The sequence below is a fragment of the Pteropus alecto genome, unplaced genomic scaffold (genome assembly GCF_000325575.1).
Source record: "Pteropus alecto unplaced genomic scaffold, ASM32557v1 scaffold7, whole genome shotgun sequence".
Classification (NCBI taxonomy): Eukaryota; Metazoa; Chordata; class Mammalia; order Chiroptera; family Pteropodidae; genus Pteropus; species Pteropus alecto.
Window position 1 is genome coordinate 48,612,521 of NW_006494614.1, and position 15,393 is coordinate 48,627,913.

At 39.6% G+C, this 15,393-nt stretch overlaps 2 protein-coding genes across 11 annotated transcripts in view; one reads left to right on the top strand and one right to left on the bottom strand.

Moving 5' to 3' along the window:
• The window catches only part of RSF1 (remodeling and spacing factor 1), a 108,955-nt gene extending 104,225 nt beyond the window's left edge, over positions 1–4,730 (bottom strand). Inside the window, exon 1 of the mRNA XM_025042555.1 lies at positions 4,291–4,730. Within this exon, the coding sequence (XP_024898323.1) occupies positions 4,291–4,477 (187 nt within the window). The 5' untranslated portion in view covers positions 4,478–4,730. The remainder of the gene's footprint in view (positions 1–4,290) is intronic.
• Positions 4,731–4,868: 138 nt separating this feature from the next.
• The window catches only part of AAMDC (adipogenesis associated Mth938 domain containing), a 57,608-nt gene continuing 47,083 nt past the window's right edge, over positions 4,869–15,393 (top strand). For 7 of the 10 annotated variants that reach the window (XR_003044414.1, XR_003044415.1, XM_025042552.1 and 4 more), the window contains exons 1-2: positions 4,911–5,018; positions 10,549–10,698. Coding sequence is in view for 8 of the 10 variants with exons in the window: in XM_025042552.1 (XP_024898320.1) it covers positions 10,567–10,698 (132 nt within the window). In the remaining 2 variants the exon portion in view is untranslated. Of the gene's footprint in view, positions 5,019–6,945; positions 7,162–10,548; positions 10,699–15,393 lie in introns of all 10 variants that reach the window. The other 3 variants (XM_006926647.3, XM_025042553.1, XM_015600511.2) reach the window with 3 other exon arrangements.

Sequence of the window (15,393 nt, forward strand, 5' to 3'; positions counted from 1 at the left end):
ACAAATGTTTAAAGAATATTTCTTTTATCAAAGGTGGAAGAGCCCAAACATTTTCCACCAAACCATGCTCTGGTTCTAACAATGTTACTACCACTAATGGTTTACCACTGCAGACCCAGGCAACTCTCAGCACATGCATCTGGTAAGATCTTTTGCTTAAAGCAACAGATGGTGGCTCCAGTTATGGCAAAGTTACCACACTACTTTATCTAATGCACCTAAAAACTACTGTCACACAATTCAATAAGCAGCAGTAAGAGAGAACATATTAAGTTACAGGCATGACTCCAATTAACTATAAAACGTATATACTTTTATATCTGACATTTTGACTGTTAAGAGTTAAACCTCAAATCATTAATAAATGTAGAAAACAAAACCTAAAACCTATATATAATGTAAAAACCTATAATAAATCTAAAAAACAAAACCTAAAACTCTAAAAAATAAAATCTTAAGAAAAATCAAAGAAAAAAAACACTTTTTCAAAAACATTTGAAATGATTCAAATTCTTTAATACCATATAAACAACTCAGGCAACCACAGCATAAACTATGAGAATCATAACACATACACACTTTAATAGACTGTTATTAGATATACGTACTGTCTCAACCAATACCATACAAAGACTATCCTTAAAGAATAAAAAAGTATATTTTCCTCTTGAAAAAGAATGTCCTCTGCAGAAGGGGAAAGATGCTTCAGAGCCTTGGGAGTTCGTAATCCTACAAAGTCAATGTTCACTTTTACTTATATCAATACTCCTGATCATCCACCTCCAGTCAGGAGGAAGCTAGCTGGGGAAGTCCAGACAGAGCACAGAATCAGGAGGGCTAACGTAGACTGTGAGAGAGCGGGGATAACAGCACCTTCAGATGGCAAACCCTTTTCCTAGTCTAACTAGTATCAACAAGAAATCTAGATTTTTTTGGCTGATAATTTCAGCATATAAGTGGACTTTTCAAATAACAGCCTGAATAACACCAATGGTTAGCTAGCAGTATATACTTGAAATCGATCTCTGCACCTTGGTTTTCTTCTCTGTAAAATAAAGGCGAAATAGGTGCAAAAGTCCTTTCTTTCTAGCTCTAAAACGCAATGATAGTCTCTACAGCACAGATTCCCAAGCATTCTAGGTTCATGGTACCCTCAATATTTCAGTAATGTTTCATAGCAGTCCTAGGCCAACAAATAATAGCAGTTCCACTTATGAAGTTGTTAGCAGCCATTTGAAAAATAAACCTCAGCTGAAAGAAACATTTCCCTCTCAACACAATTACTACTTACAGAACGTATGTGGGCACTGCACAACTCAAATCTTGGAATCAGACTGGACACTGCTATCCTTATTTCCTGTTCCATGATGATTTTCATGCAGTATTTGCATTTTATCATAGCAATACCCCAAAACTCACAAAGATATGTCATCGAAAGAAATACAGCACAATCTAATTTTGAAACCACGAACTCTCTTAAGCTAATAGTTCACCTGGCAACCAACAGACGTCAAGTATTGCTCTATCTCCTTTGAAAATGTAAACTACCAGACAGCACCTCTGTGAGTTGGTGGCAATACCCTGGGGTGCCTTGGTGAAGTTTGGGAAACATGGCCCTATGGCAAGGTATTATATAATTTTGTGGCTTGGATTCAGACAGACTTGGGCTGGAAATCAGATTTTACCAATAACTACATATATAATCTTGGGCACTGAGCAGCTGAATCAATCTCTTAAATCTTACCTTCCATGCCTGCCAAATAGGAATAATAGTAGCAACTTCAAATAATAGTTGTAGGGAATGAGATGTCTGCACAAAGTATATACTCAATAAATGGTAGCTATTATTATATCATTAAAACTGAACAAGTAGTTTATAAAACCAAATGTAAGAACTAACTCTGTGGGGACGAAGGAAGAATTCTAAGGTGAAGCCACAATATCAAATTAAAACTTAGAAACAAATTTTTAGGAGAAAGATCATAAAGTACTTAAACCAGGGCAATACAGAGAACTACAGCCTCCTCCAAAGGATGTCATAATGTTGATATACCTATCACGATAAATGACTAGGTAAAAAGTATTAAACTGGCAACTCAGAATATATATGTACGTTAAAAAGCATCTTATGATAAGATCTATTATTATAGTTGCAACTATACCAATAGTAATGCAGTGGCTGAGCCCACCAGTATAATCTCTCAGCCCACATTATTTTCCATTTTTTACTTAGCTGGTGGCCCACTGTTCAATTCTAGATAGGAAGATAACACGGTGTATTAAACTGACAGATATTTTTTCTTCTGTTACTAATACAAGCCAAATGCAGTGGTCAAAATACTTAAAAGGAATGGGCAAGAAATCTTGTATACCACCCAAAATACAATGTCATCAAATAAAAGTCTAGGCCTGCCTTTCAATTTGATCCAAGTAAATTCCAAAAGCAATTTATCAGCAATCCCCTTCCCCAAATGCCCACATTTCTAATAGATTACTATCGTTTCCCAAAGTATCCTAAAAGAAACCTACTAAGGCACTCTACTTCGTGATGACTATTTCCTTAAAAATTGAATGTAAATACAATTTGATAATGAAATTATATTGAGGTGCTTAATGTCTAAAGAAATTCTGCAGGAAGTCTTTATATAATTTAACTAATCACCCTCCTATTTCATACTATACATAAAATTAGCATTTTATATGCGAGTTTGTAAAGGGTAGAGGAGATTTGGGCAGATGAAAGAGATATAGGCCTGTACCATAACTACTGTATTAATTTGTGTCTCTGGTAACTATAAGATCATTTTCTCTATACGTAATATTTGGAAGAACTTCACACTTGTGCCCTTCCTAGCAAAGTAAATATATTGTTAACAGAAACTTTATTTCCATGGAAAATTAAAGTGACACTTTTCTTGGAAAGGAAACAGCTGTATTGTAGAATACCCAGTCCACTTTGGCCATCTAATACGGACAAAAAAATGGGGGTGGGGAAGACCTATTTGGAAAATGTTTCTTCTCCAGCCAAGGGCTGTTCCCAGATAAAGGCAATGCTCATAGTACAATAAAAAAACCCTTCTCTGAGGGAAGAAATGCGCCAGAAAAGGAAAGACATGGATCGGAAATAAATAGGAGGTGAATGAGTGTATGCGCTCAGTGTGAGGGCTGGAAGCTGGAGGCAGCAGGCGCAGCGCTGAGATGCTCTAGCGAAAGAACCACCAGCAGCAGCAGCAGGAAGTTTCAATGGGGCCGGGCAGAGCATGCGCCCTGCACCCGCGCGGTGGCCTTATGTGGAAGGAGCACCACTTGCGAACACCAATAATAGACCAGCGGCACCAGAGAGAGAAACATGAGCAACAAGCACCTCTTCAACTGTTTCCCCCTCCATCTGAGCCCCTCCTCCAGGCTACATACTAACCACTCCACCCCACCCAGCAAATGGAAGGGCGACTTCTTCTTCCCCTAAGCCTTGCTGCCAAGATGAAGGGGGAAGGGACTGGAAAAGTGGGGAGATGCTTTTCTATTATTCGGGGGAAGGTGGGGGAAAGGGAGAGGAAAACTATGGGGGAGGAGAAATTAACCCTCTATCCTCCAAAGTGGAGAAGCTGAACCGACTTCGTCCCCTAAAGCGAGAATGGAGGAGGACCCCCTCCTACGGGGGAGGAGCAAACCTCCCTACCCGGAGGAAGGAGTTTTGGGGGTTAAACCGGCCCTCGAGTGGAAGCGAAGAGGGACGAGAGCCGACTCTCTCGGGGGACTTCCCACTAGAGGGAGGGAGAGCTGAAGTGTCCGCTGGCCCCCGCCCACCCAGGTGGAGCGAGAGAAAGGGGCGCCCCTAGAAGATGAGCCCAGCCTTCCCCGAGATGGTCGGGAGGATGGTGGGAGGAGGGGAGGGAGCTAGGGAGAGGAGGAGAAAAGCGCAAAGCTGGCCGGAACCTGCGCTCCCCTTCCCCCGCCACCAAGGGGGAGAAGGGGTGGGGGACCGGCCTCCGCCGCGGGGTAGCAGTCCCGGGGGCAGCCGATCAGCACAATGACCCCTCCCCGCACCCAGCCCAAACCTAGCCTGCGACGCCCCCACCTCCGCTCGGCGCCCAGCCGAGTGGCCCTAGGGGGCCTCCGCCCCGCCTCCTCACTGCCCAAGACCCCGGGGGCTGGGCAGAGAAGACAGGCCGGGCGGAACTGCACCCCACGGGGAGGACAGAACCGCGGAGGCCCGGGGCGCCCGTAAAGAGCAGAGAGAAGAAGCGTGCCAGGGCCGCTTCCCGCCGGGCGTTCGGGCCCCTCGCTTACCTTCTCCGTTGCCGACGTCCGGCGGCGGCGCCTGCAGCACCCGCTCCAGTTCGGGGAACGGCAACTCAGGCAGATCGAGCAGCGGCCCGTAGCGCTCCAAGAAGGAGCACACCACGGCGAAGTTGGGGCACGAACCCGGGCAGCCCGGAGGAGCCATCGCCGCCGCCGCTGCCGCCGCCGCCGCCATTTTGAACTGGAGGATGGAGGAGGAGGCGATGGGGGGTGGAGGGGGAGCTGGGGTGCCGAGGAATGGCAGGGCAGCCTTACAGAAGACAGGAGGCGCTAGCGAGTGGACTCCCCTGCGGATCCGAGCGTCTCAGGCACCGCGTCGCGATCCCACAATACAACGGCGGCCGGGAGCAGTAGAGAACCGAGTCAGACCGGGGAAAGAGAGGCGCTCCTTGCCTTTCGCTTTCCTCCCTCTTTCCTCCCCCTTCCCTCCCTCTACTTCGTCCCTCCCACTTCGGGTTCGCCAAAGCCTCGTGTGACAGGGGGAATGAAAACAAGGGAAGCTGGGCTGGGAGGCGGGCTGGAAGCTGTAGAGGCGGGACTTTTTAGGAACGGGGACCAATAGACTCGGAGAGGGCGGAGCCTCGGGCGACTGGCGGACCGGCTCACGCCGGGCGGGGCGACTGGGGGGAGCGTTTAGCCCAGAGGACCTGCCCTAACCAAGGTGAGAGGTAAAGCACGGAGCCACGGGTCGCAACTCGGTGGAAAGAGGGCTTTGGGTGAGTTTTGAGGGGACTGCGGGAACTAAAACTGGCCACAAGATAGTGGTGGAAGTTGAGAATAATCAGAAGCAGGAAAAATAAGAATTAGGGGGACGGGGAAAGCACGATCTGGGAGAAGGTTGGAAACGGGAAAGGTAGATGCCCTTAATAAGAGGTTAGGGTGGGACCTTCGTGAGAAGTCTCTGCGGAAGTTTGCTGAAGGGTGTTGCTCTCTGCTGGGGTACGGGATTCTCGGCTTTGCTTTGGGAAGAGCAGGATCTGAGAGTTCTGGGATAAGAGGGCCTGAGGGAACAGGGCTCTGCGGGTATCACCAGTCTGAGGAGTTGGGGCCCTGCCAGAAGATCACAGTCTAAAGGGACCGGCCTCTGCAGGAAGACCAAGGTGTGAGAGGACAACTCTGCTGTGGTTGCCAGGATATGAGAGAGAGGAGCTCTGTTGTGGTACTAGTGTCAGAGGGGACAAAGTTCTGTGGGGGACCAGAGTCTAAGGGTGTGGCTAAGACTCAAGTAATTAAGACAGCGAGCGTAATAGGAGACATGGTGAAAGAGCAAAGAGTTTAATAGGAAGCAGGGTTCCGCTTCGTTGGGGGCAGCAGTGAGCATTCTCCCACAAAGAATCTCAGAAAACCTCCAGGGATGCAAAATGGAATGTGCAGCTTGGGATGCAATGTACATTACGGTTAGGAGCCTGAGCTTTAGATTAAGCCAGACTTGAGTCCTAAATGAACCGCTTCATGACTTGGTGAAAGATTCTTCATTTCTGTGAACCTCTGTAAAGTAGGGGTGATAATAGTACCTACATCACAGGGTTTTCCTAGATATTTCATAGTAAATTGATTAGCACAATGTTCTGGCACATTGTAAGTACTTTAAAAATACTAGTTGCTATTGAAAAAAAGGCATTCCTCAAATTTAGATTAAATTTAGCTATAATTTGTACAGTTTACCACTTCGAGCCAAAATTATCAGTGTGCATTAGTACATCAGTACTATTAAACTTACATAGCACCTACTTCCTAAAAAGAATTTGAAGCAAGGTACACTATCAACCATGTAAAATAGGACAATTTATGATTAAGGAAAATAAAGAAATTTATAGGCAAATAATTATATTGGGAACAGAGAAAATGCTTACTACAATTAAACATTGAATTTTGTTCTGCGTTTTTAGGTAAAAAAGGAAAAACCATAGTGGTCTATGTCATTCTCATTATCTAAAGAAAGAATACTCATTTATCAAGAGAAAAATGCAGTTGTAAGGGGAATTAGTATTCTAGGTAACACTTGAATAGTATACAAATGCTTTTGGGGGGGAAAATGTTCTTGTGAAACTTATCAAATATTTTGAATATTCCAGTTTGAGGAATACTGATGTAAGAAATTAAAGTCTATACAACAATGTGAATGTACTTCAGGCCATTAAACTATGCACTTAAAAATAGTTAAAATGGTAAATTTTATGTTATGTATATTTTACCACAATAAAAAAAAGAAAAATAAAGTCTTTAGGAAAATGTCTGTGGTTGTGAGTTTTCATTGCAAAAGGGAAGTTTTAGTTTAATATGTGGTAAAATATTGTTTTTAAGCAACACTGAAAAGAAACACTAAACTAAAATATATTGGTAGAACTCTCAAACTCCCAAGTATATATCTCTAGACCTGGGATGCTGAAGCCTCAGTTTAAGAAAAAGCTGACCCAGAACACATCTTTAACAACAACTTTGCAGAAAAGATACAAAAAAACCTCCATAAGATTGTTATTTAATTGACTTTAAATAAAAGGCAGGTACATAATATTAAGTATAATCATATCTTTGTGAAGGAATTTTGATGGAAAGAACTTTCAAACCAAAAGAAAGATTTAATTACAGCATTATGTGAATCTTACACTCCACCCCTCCCTTTTTCTATTTCTTTGCTTTCAGATTTTCCAGCCCCTCACCTCCTGCTCTCCCATGAAGCTGTAAAATAACGTTGTAAAACAAACAAACAAACAAAATATAAAGCTTTATACTGTAGTTTCCTCCTGTGCTCACAATTTTTCAAACGGGGACTGACAAGGTTAGAGTTTCTGCATTGTTAATCCAGATTGGAATGGAAACAAAGTCTTTGAGCATTAAAAAGTTATATTCACCCAAAAGGTAAGAGATGTTTAATTACAAAGCAAGATTTAGATTACACCTTCATTAAGTCTGTTCCTAAAAAGAAATTAAATGACACACACACATTGTACCACCGTCTCTTCTGTCATGGAAGAAATGAAACATCTTCTGTTATACATAGCATGATTTTGTACATAGAAAATTCTAAGGAATCCACAAAAACTGTTAGAACTAATAAACAAGTTCAGCAAGTTTGCAGGATTAAAGATAAATACTCAAAAATCAAGTGTATTTCTATACACTAGCAATAAATCCAAAATGAAATAATTCTATTTACAATAGAATCAAAAAGAATTAAAATTCTTAAGAATACATTTTTTAAGCATAAGTCTTAAAAATTAAAAAATATCATTAAAGGAAATTAAAGACATCTAAATGGGAAGACATCCCATATTCATGGTTTAGATAACTTACTTTTGAAAAAATGGCAATCCTCAAATTGATCTGTAGATTCAGTGCAATCTCCGTCAAAATCGCAGTTGGCTTTTTGTAGAAATTAACAAATTGATCCTAGTATTAATATGGAAATTCAAGGGACTCGGAATATCTTAAATAATCTTTTAAAAGATGAACCAAGTTCAAGGCCTCATATTTCCTGGTTTCAAAAGTACTACAAAGCTACAGTAATCAGGACTGTCATACAGTAATCAGTAATACTGTCATAGGATAGCTACTATGAACTGGATCGTGTCTCAAAATTCATGTGTTGAAGCTCTGTCCTCCAATGTGACTATATTTGGAGATGGGGCCTTTAAGGAGAAATGGAGGTAAGTAAAGTTAAATTAGGCCATGAGAGTGGGGCCCTAATCCTTTAGGACTGGTATCCTTAGAAAAAGGAAAAGAAACCAAGAAAGTTCATGCACAGCACTTATGCACAGAGAAAAGGCCATGTGAGGACAAAGCAAGGACTCCATCTGCAAACCAGGAAGAGAGGTCTCATCAAAAACCAACCCTGCTGGCCCATATATCTTGGACTTCCAGCTCCAGACTGAAAGAAAATAAATTTCTGTTGTTTAAGCTACCTAATCTATGGTATTTTGTTATGGAAGCTCTCTTTCTCAACACACAATAATTATTTTACTTAATTCTTTTAAAAAACCACCTCATATTTTTAAAAGTTACCTTTTAAAAATTACATTATGGTTATTTATATATGTCTTCTCTAGTATAATATTAGCTCCTCAAGAACAGGAATTGTATTTTATATATTTTATCTTCCCCCCATAGCACCTAAAATTGTGCTTATATCCTTTGCTATATAATACATTTTAAAAATCGGTATTCAGAAGTTAAAGCTGCAAAAATGAATTAGTTATTAATGTTAGGCAGAAGTACCACTTTGTTATTTACTTGGAGATTAAATACAATTTAAGGAAATGTATATAGGTGCCAAATTGACAAGGGGTGGACTGTGATGGTTAATTTTATATGTCATCTTGTCTGAGCTATAGTATCCAGTTATTCAATCAAATGCTAAGCTAGGTGTTGCTGTGAAGGTGTTTTGTAGATGCAGTTAACATTTACAATCAGTTGACTTTTAAATAAAGGAGATTATCCTTGATGTTTTTGGTAAAGGCTTCATCCCATCAGTTGAAGTCCTTAAAAGCAAAACAGGTTTCCTTGAGGAAGAAGAAATAACACATCAATAATGCAATGACAAATTCTGCCCAAGAGTTAGCAACCTGCCAGCCTGCCCTACAACTGTGGACTAGCCAACCCCCACAACTGCATGTGCCACTTCCTTGAAATAAATCTCTTAATATGTATAATCTACTCGTTCTGTATTTCTGAAGAACTCTGACTGATATAAACCCCTTTTAGTTATTGTATTTTTCAATGCCAGAATTTCCATTTGATTCTTTTTTGAAATGTCTGCCTATTGAGATTCTGTATTCATTGAATCATTGTCATCATAATTTTGTTTAATTCTTTGTACATGGCTTTCTTTAGTTCTTTGAATTTATTATAATAGCTTCTTTGAAGTCTTTGCTAAATCCAACATATGGGAACACTTAGTTTCATTTGATGAGTGTCAGTCACACTTTTTGTTTCTCTGCATTTCTCATAATTTTTTGTGAAAACTGGACATTTTAGATAATATATTATAAGAAGTCTGGATTCTGATTTTTCCTCAAAATGTTTTTAGTATTATTGTTTGTATTTAGTCACTTGTGTAGACTACTTCTGTAAATTCTGTCTCCTGTGCAATGTGTGGACACTGAAATCTGTATTCAGTTTTTTTTTCTTTTTATTTTTAAGGTTGGCTTCCTACATGTCTTCTCGGTGCTATATAGCTTAGTGTTCAACTAAAGATTAATCAAAGATTGTGTTCACATACCTCAACCCAGTAAGATTTTCACTCTCTACTGATGGATCAGTGTGGACTGGGGATTGCATTCATTTTTCAGGCTGTTTTCATGTCTTCCCTGGCTTCCTCTTGAGCCTTCTCATTTCTCCACTTTGCATGCTCTAGGCGCCACTGGCCCAGAATGTTTTCATGACTTAGGCCCACTCCTATCTTTGATGCATATGGTTATAGCTTTTGGTCCACTCTGGACATATGGAGAGCTTATCAAACCCATTATGGCTGTGTCACCTCTGGGAAATTTCTGTTAAATCTCTGCCTACTCTGCCAATCCATTGCTTGCCTCAAATAAGCTCACAGTATCAAGGAAGCTGAGTGGTAGCTTCCTTGCCATATTCACTTGCCACTAAGATCACAGTTTATACCATAATGCTCCAAATCAAGTGAGCCTCTTCTCGCTGTGCAGCAAGACTGTTGGTTTTCATGCCCTGTTCCAACCAAGTTGAATCTCTGTGCCAACAGAACCCATGTGGGGGCATGAGAGTAGTCCCAGGCCAGAACAACAAAATACTTCACTGTCCTTATCTGAAGTTCAGTGGTTTTCATGAACAAACACTTTCAGTTTATACTATGCCTTTCCTATTATTTCTAGAGTGCCAAGTGGTTATTTTTGAAAGTTTTATCCAGTTTTATAGTCATTTTTTGGGGAAAGGATATGTCAGCCTCCTCATTCCATCATGCTGAAGTCAATAACCACCTTTTAATATTATCTCCAAAAAAATATCCTGAGAATTCCCTCCAGATTCTGAGAAGTAATTGAGAATAGTTTTTTGGTTAGATGATTCAGGATCCCAAGAATAACATTTTACTTTTTAGACCTCCAAAGAAGAAGTGATGACTACATAAATGAGAAAGATGCTCCATAACTCACAGAGGACCAGGGGTTACTATTTTGTATATAATATTTAACAATATATTTTATATATAGTATAGCTCTTGTATTTTGGAGCTGTTCAAACCTTACTTTATAACTGATTTAGTATATTTTCTTTTAATTTCAGATTTCAGCTAAGTTCCTTATGTCTTCCCCTGAAATTGCTTCCCTTTCATGGGGGCAAATGAAAGTACAAGGCTCTACTAAAACCTACAAGGATTGCAAAGTGTGGCCAGGGGGAAGTCGCGCTTGGGATTGGAGAGAAACAGGAACTGAGGTAAGCTATTAGTGTTTGGTTGACTAAGGCTAACCAAGTGATTTCCAAACTCCTAAGCTATAATGGACCAAGTGAAAAGTAACTCTCTGTCTCTCTCTCTTTTGAGATATAATTCACATACCACTAAAGTCGCCAATTTTTTTTTATTAGCATTTATTTGATGCTAAATTTACTCCTGAGCCATAAGTTTTTGTTTCTTCAGTTTCTTCTGGGATATCTTTTTCTTCTGTGCAAACTCCTCTTCTGGTTTAGGAACAATATGCTTTTTTTCAGTAAGGGTCATCTCAGTGTGGCAGAGAGAACTCATGTAGGCATTTATCCGCCCATGAGCTCTATAAATTCTGTGCTGCATCTTGGGAGCTTTGTTCACCTGGATGTGCTCAATGACCAGAGACTCTAAATCTAAACCCTTAAGTTCATGTTACTCTACGCACTTTTAAGCAAATGTAGCAAAAATTCAGCACTCTTTTTTGGCTAACAACCCCCTTGTTCAGCTGCAATGTTTGGCCTGGGCACATCTACCGACACCACCATTGTAATGACGGAATGGCACACATTGCTTCTGTAAAGTGACATCCTTCAGATACTTTGTGGCTTTTCAGATATGCATACAGTTGATGGCCTGGATAGTTTCATGAATGCTTTTAAAGTGAATACCAAGATTTGAACCTCTTGATTTGCATGATTTTGTGGGGTTTTCTGAGTCAAGTGAATAGTGAACCATTTTCAGAAGTCACCTCAGGCTGCTTATGGGAAAAGCTAAAGTTGCCTTTTTAAAATATGCAATTCAAGAGACTTTTTATTGTCATAAACTTTTGCAATAGATACCACTAACACCAGAACACACTATCACTCTAAAAGGAAACTCTATAACTATTAGCAGTAGCTGCCCATTCTCCACACCGCACCCCAGCCCCAGCTCCTGGCAACTACTAACCTACTTTCTGTTGCTATTAGTTGTGCCTATTCTAGACATTTCATATAAATAGAATTATTTAATTCTCTTAGGTATGTACTTAGGATTGGAAATGCTGGGTTATATGGTAACTCTATGTTTAACCAGACTGTTTTCCAAAGTAGCTTCACCATTTTACATTTTAGATTTTAGGAATATGTGACGTTTCCAGTTTTTCTAAATCTCTCCTCACCAACACTTACTATTGTTTTGTTTTTATTATACCTCTCTAGTGGATGTGAAATATTATCTCATTGTGGTTTGAATTTGCATTTCTCTTATAATGCACTTCCTCCAGTATTCTCAGTGTGCCATTCTCCTTTCCATGAGTGGAAGTTAGGTGAAAGAAGGGAACCCTTACCTCTCAACCACACTCACTGAGACTTGGCCTCAGCAACAGAAAGCCTGGGGGCAGGACATGAAACACTGAAGTCCTGTCCCTCCCAGGAAGAAGCCCTTCCAGCAGGGAGCTGAAAGGAGATATAGCCCTATGTCCTTCGCTTCAACACTCTGAAGTGGAGTCTCCACCTCACAGAACTGGGATCTTTCTTTAAATACCGCAGAATCTCACCTTTCCTACCAAATTTTTATAGATTTTCTTGAATAGATGTTTCCTCATTTGCTGTTTGCTCATAGGACCATTTCCAAAGGCTTGGAATAGTTTTATCTTCTGGGTTTGTTTGTTTTTCTTTTGTTATTTAATAATTTTCACTTAAGAGCAGGTTGTGGAGCTCTTCACGCTGTAGTGGTGGTAGTTGATCCTTCAGTTTTGAAGGATAGTTTTACTGGATAGAGAATTCTTGATTGACAGGCTTTTTTTTTTTCTTTCTGCATTTTGAATATGTCATCTCACTGTTTTTTGGCTTCATTGGTTAATAATTAGAAATCAACTGTTTTATTAAAGGTGTCTTGGACTGGGCAAGTTGCTTCTCACAGCTTTCGAAGTTCTTTGTCTTTAGCTTTGGGCAGTTGGACGATGATATGTCTAAGTGTTAATCTCTTTGAGTTTATCCTACTTGGAATATTTTGAGCTTTATGGACATATAGATTGTTGTTTTTCCTCAGATTTGGGGAGTTTTCAACCATTACTCCTTCAAACATTTTTCCTGCCCCTTCTATCTCTCCTCTCCCGTGACCCCAATTATGAGTATAATGCTATATTTTATGGTGTCCCACAGGTCTCTGAAGCTCTGTTTGTCTTTTTTTTCCTTTTTCTCAGATTGGATCATCTCAATTGACTGATTTTTCAGTTTTGCTGATTCTTACTTGCTGTTGAGACCATTCAGTGAAATTTTCGTTTTAAAGCTAAGCAGGGTCAGGCCTGGTTAGTACTCGGATGGGAGACCACCTGGGAAGACCAGGTGCTGTAGGCGTAAAAAATAAAAAAATTAAAAAATAAGGGAAAATAAGCTGACAAGGTCCTTGGAATCTGTGAGGTCAACCAAGGGTTGCCTCACTTAAAAAAATTTTTTTTTCGTTTTAGTTATTGTACTTTTCAACTCCAGCATTTCTATTTGGCTTTTTAAATTTTTTCTCTTTATTATTTATCTATTTGGTAAGATACAGTTCTCATACTTTCCTTTAGTTCTTTCAGTATGGTTTCTGAAACAATGATTGGAGAGAGGTTTCTTTACATTCCTAGAAAATAGGTGTTCTTTTCTTTTTCTTTTTTTTTTTTTTTTTGCAATTTGGGGTATGCAGTCAACACTCAGCTAGACAGTTTAACCCATTTCCTATTTAGAAAAAAAATGCAGCTCACTGCCAGCATTAACTTAATTTTACATAAACATGCTCTTTGAACCAAATCTGACTGGTTTTCAGAGTGAAAATAAAATATAAAGACTGTTCTTGGAGTTATTTCTAAACAGAACTTATCTCTAATCTTAATGTAACAGAAATGTATACATAAATTGGATTCATCAAATGACTCTAACAACTGTTCAAGAACAATGTTAACATCACTTGTAGGAATGCTACATTTTATAGGATTTGACATTTTCAGCAATCAAGAATTATTATATTTTGTAAATGGAAATACTACTAGTAAAAACAGAATGCTATACATAGAATGATGTCATTTGTTTCTAAAAGCTATCGATATACTAGAGTGATTCAAAAATAATAATAAAAGCAAGATATTTTGTGGCAAACTTTGGGGGTAAGGTTAGGACTGTAATCCGTGAGTTATCTCAGGGTAAACCCTGCAGCTGCAAGTACCAGCGAATTTTCTCAGGGCAAATGGGAAATGGGTTAAAACTGCTGCTTTCTTGCTTATGCAGAGTCTCAGGTTTAGCCAGAGTCCTGACCTTATGGCTCTCATATATTATTCCTGAGCATGTACACAACCTTATATATTTGATTGGCCTTTTCAATACCAAGGTTCATATCAGATCTGTTCAAAACCCCCTGTGGACATTTCATTTCTCAGTTTTCCTTTTTGCGTTTTTTGGTTAACCTCTTATTTGTCCTGTTATCTACTGCTTTAGGCAGCTGTGTCGTTAAACTGTCTCCAACTGTTTTTGACAAACTTCTCTGGAGGAAAATGTGGTTTGCGCTGGCAAACTCCAAGTCATATCAGATAAGGACAGCCTATGAGTGAGGTCTTTCAGGAAACCAGCAGATAGGTCAAATAATGACAGTTCTCTGGGATTGGGAATTTGAAAGAACTTTAATCCATTATTCCACCTTATGTGACCACCAGGCTGGTCCTTTTCATTGTGATTGTATGTTGTTGCTTTTCAAGGCTACCACAGACTGGGGATGGGATAGATTGGAATAAGGCAAGCTAAAACTGCACAAAGCTCAGTTTCAGCCAATTTTCTTTAACAAACACACCCCAAATTGCTGGAAAACTTTATTAATTTGCAATGTACAGAAAAAGTTAATTCTATTTTTGCCAGTGTTCTCATTGCTTTTATGGAGGAGACAATTTTTAAAGGTTTTTAATAAACCTTTTTACTGATGTCACTCAGAAGTAACTATTTCAGATTCATATTCATGCAGTGGTGTGCTAGATGTGGCTTTCACTGGCTCATGAGAACTGATTCTTAAATTTTCAGGAATTTTGTAAGCCAGTTTTTAGACACAGCTGTTATTAAATCTACTTAAATAAATCATTTAAAACATTAGTAATACTGGATGTGAGGGTGATCTGGCTGCGACATCTTTCACCCCATTGATCGCCAGGGTTAATTCGGCTGATCTGGCTGGTTAGGCAGGGGTCCCCTTCCTCCCTCACCGCTCCTTGTGCGTCCCTCCCAAAGCTGCACGCTCTGTCGAAGAGGACAACCTTCCGGGATAGAGGAGAGGACCGTTCTTTAGTCAAGGGTATACGAGTAGCTGCGCTCCCCTGCTAGAGCCTTCAAACAAGCTCTCAAAACATAGGCAATACATACTTAAAATTCATTACTTCCTAATTATTTTACTACATTCTGTGCTCTTGAAGTTATTTACATCTGTTGTTACTTGTGAAGTGAAAATACTATGTGCTACTACTCTACTGTACATCTCTTAATAACTGCATTCAGTGATGTCACATTGGTATATTAAAAACATGTATTTTGAAATCTGCATGGTGGGAGTATTTATATCACAGAAACTGTAAAACACTACCTCTTAAGGTTATTTTGGTCATTGCAGTTTTATGGCTTTAAAAATTATTATATGTAAGTTTATTTTATTACAAATTATAAAGAATAATAGACCTAGATACTTTTTCAATTTTAAAAATCTTAGAAATA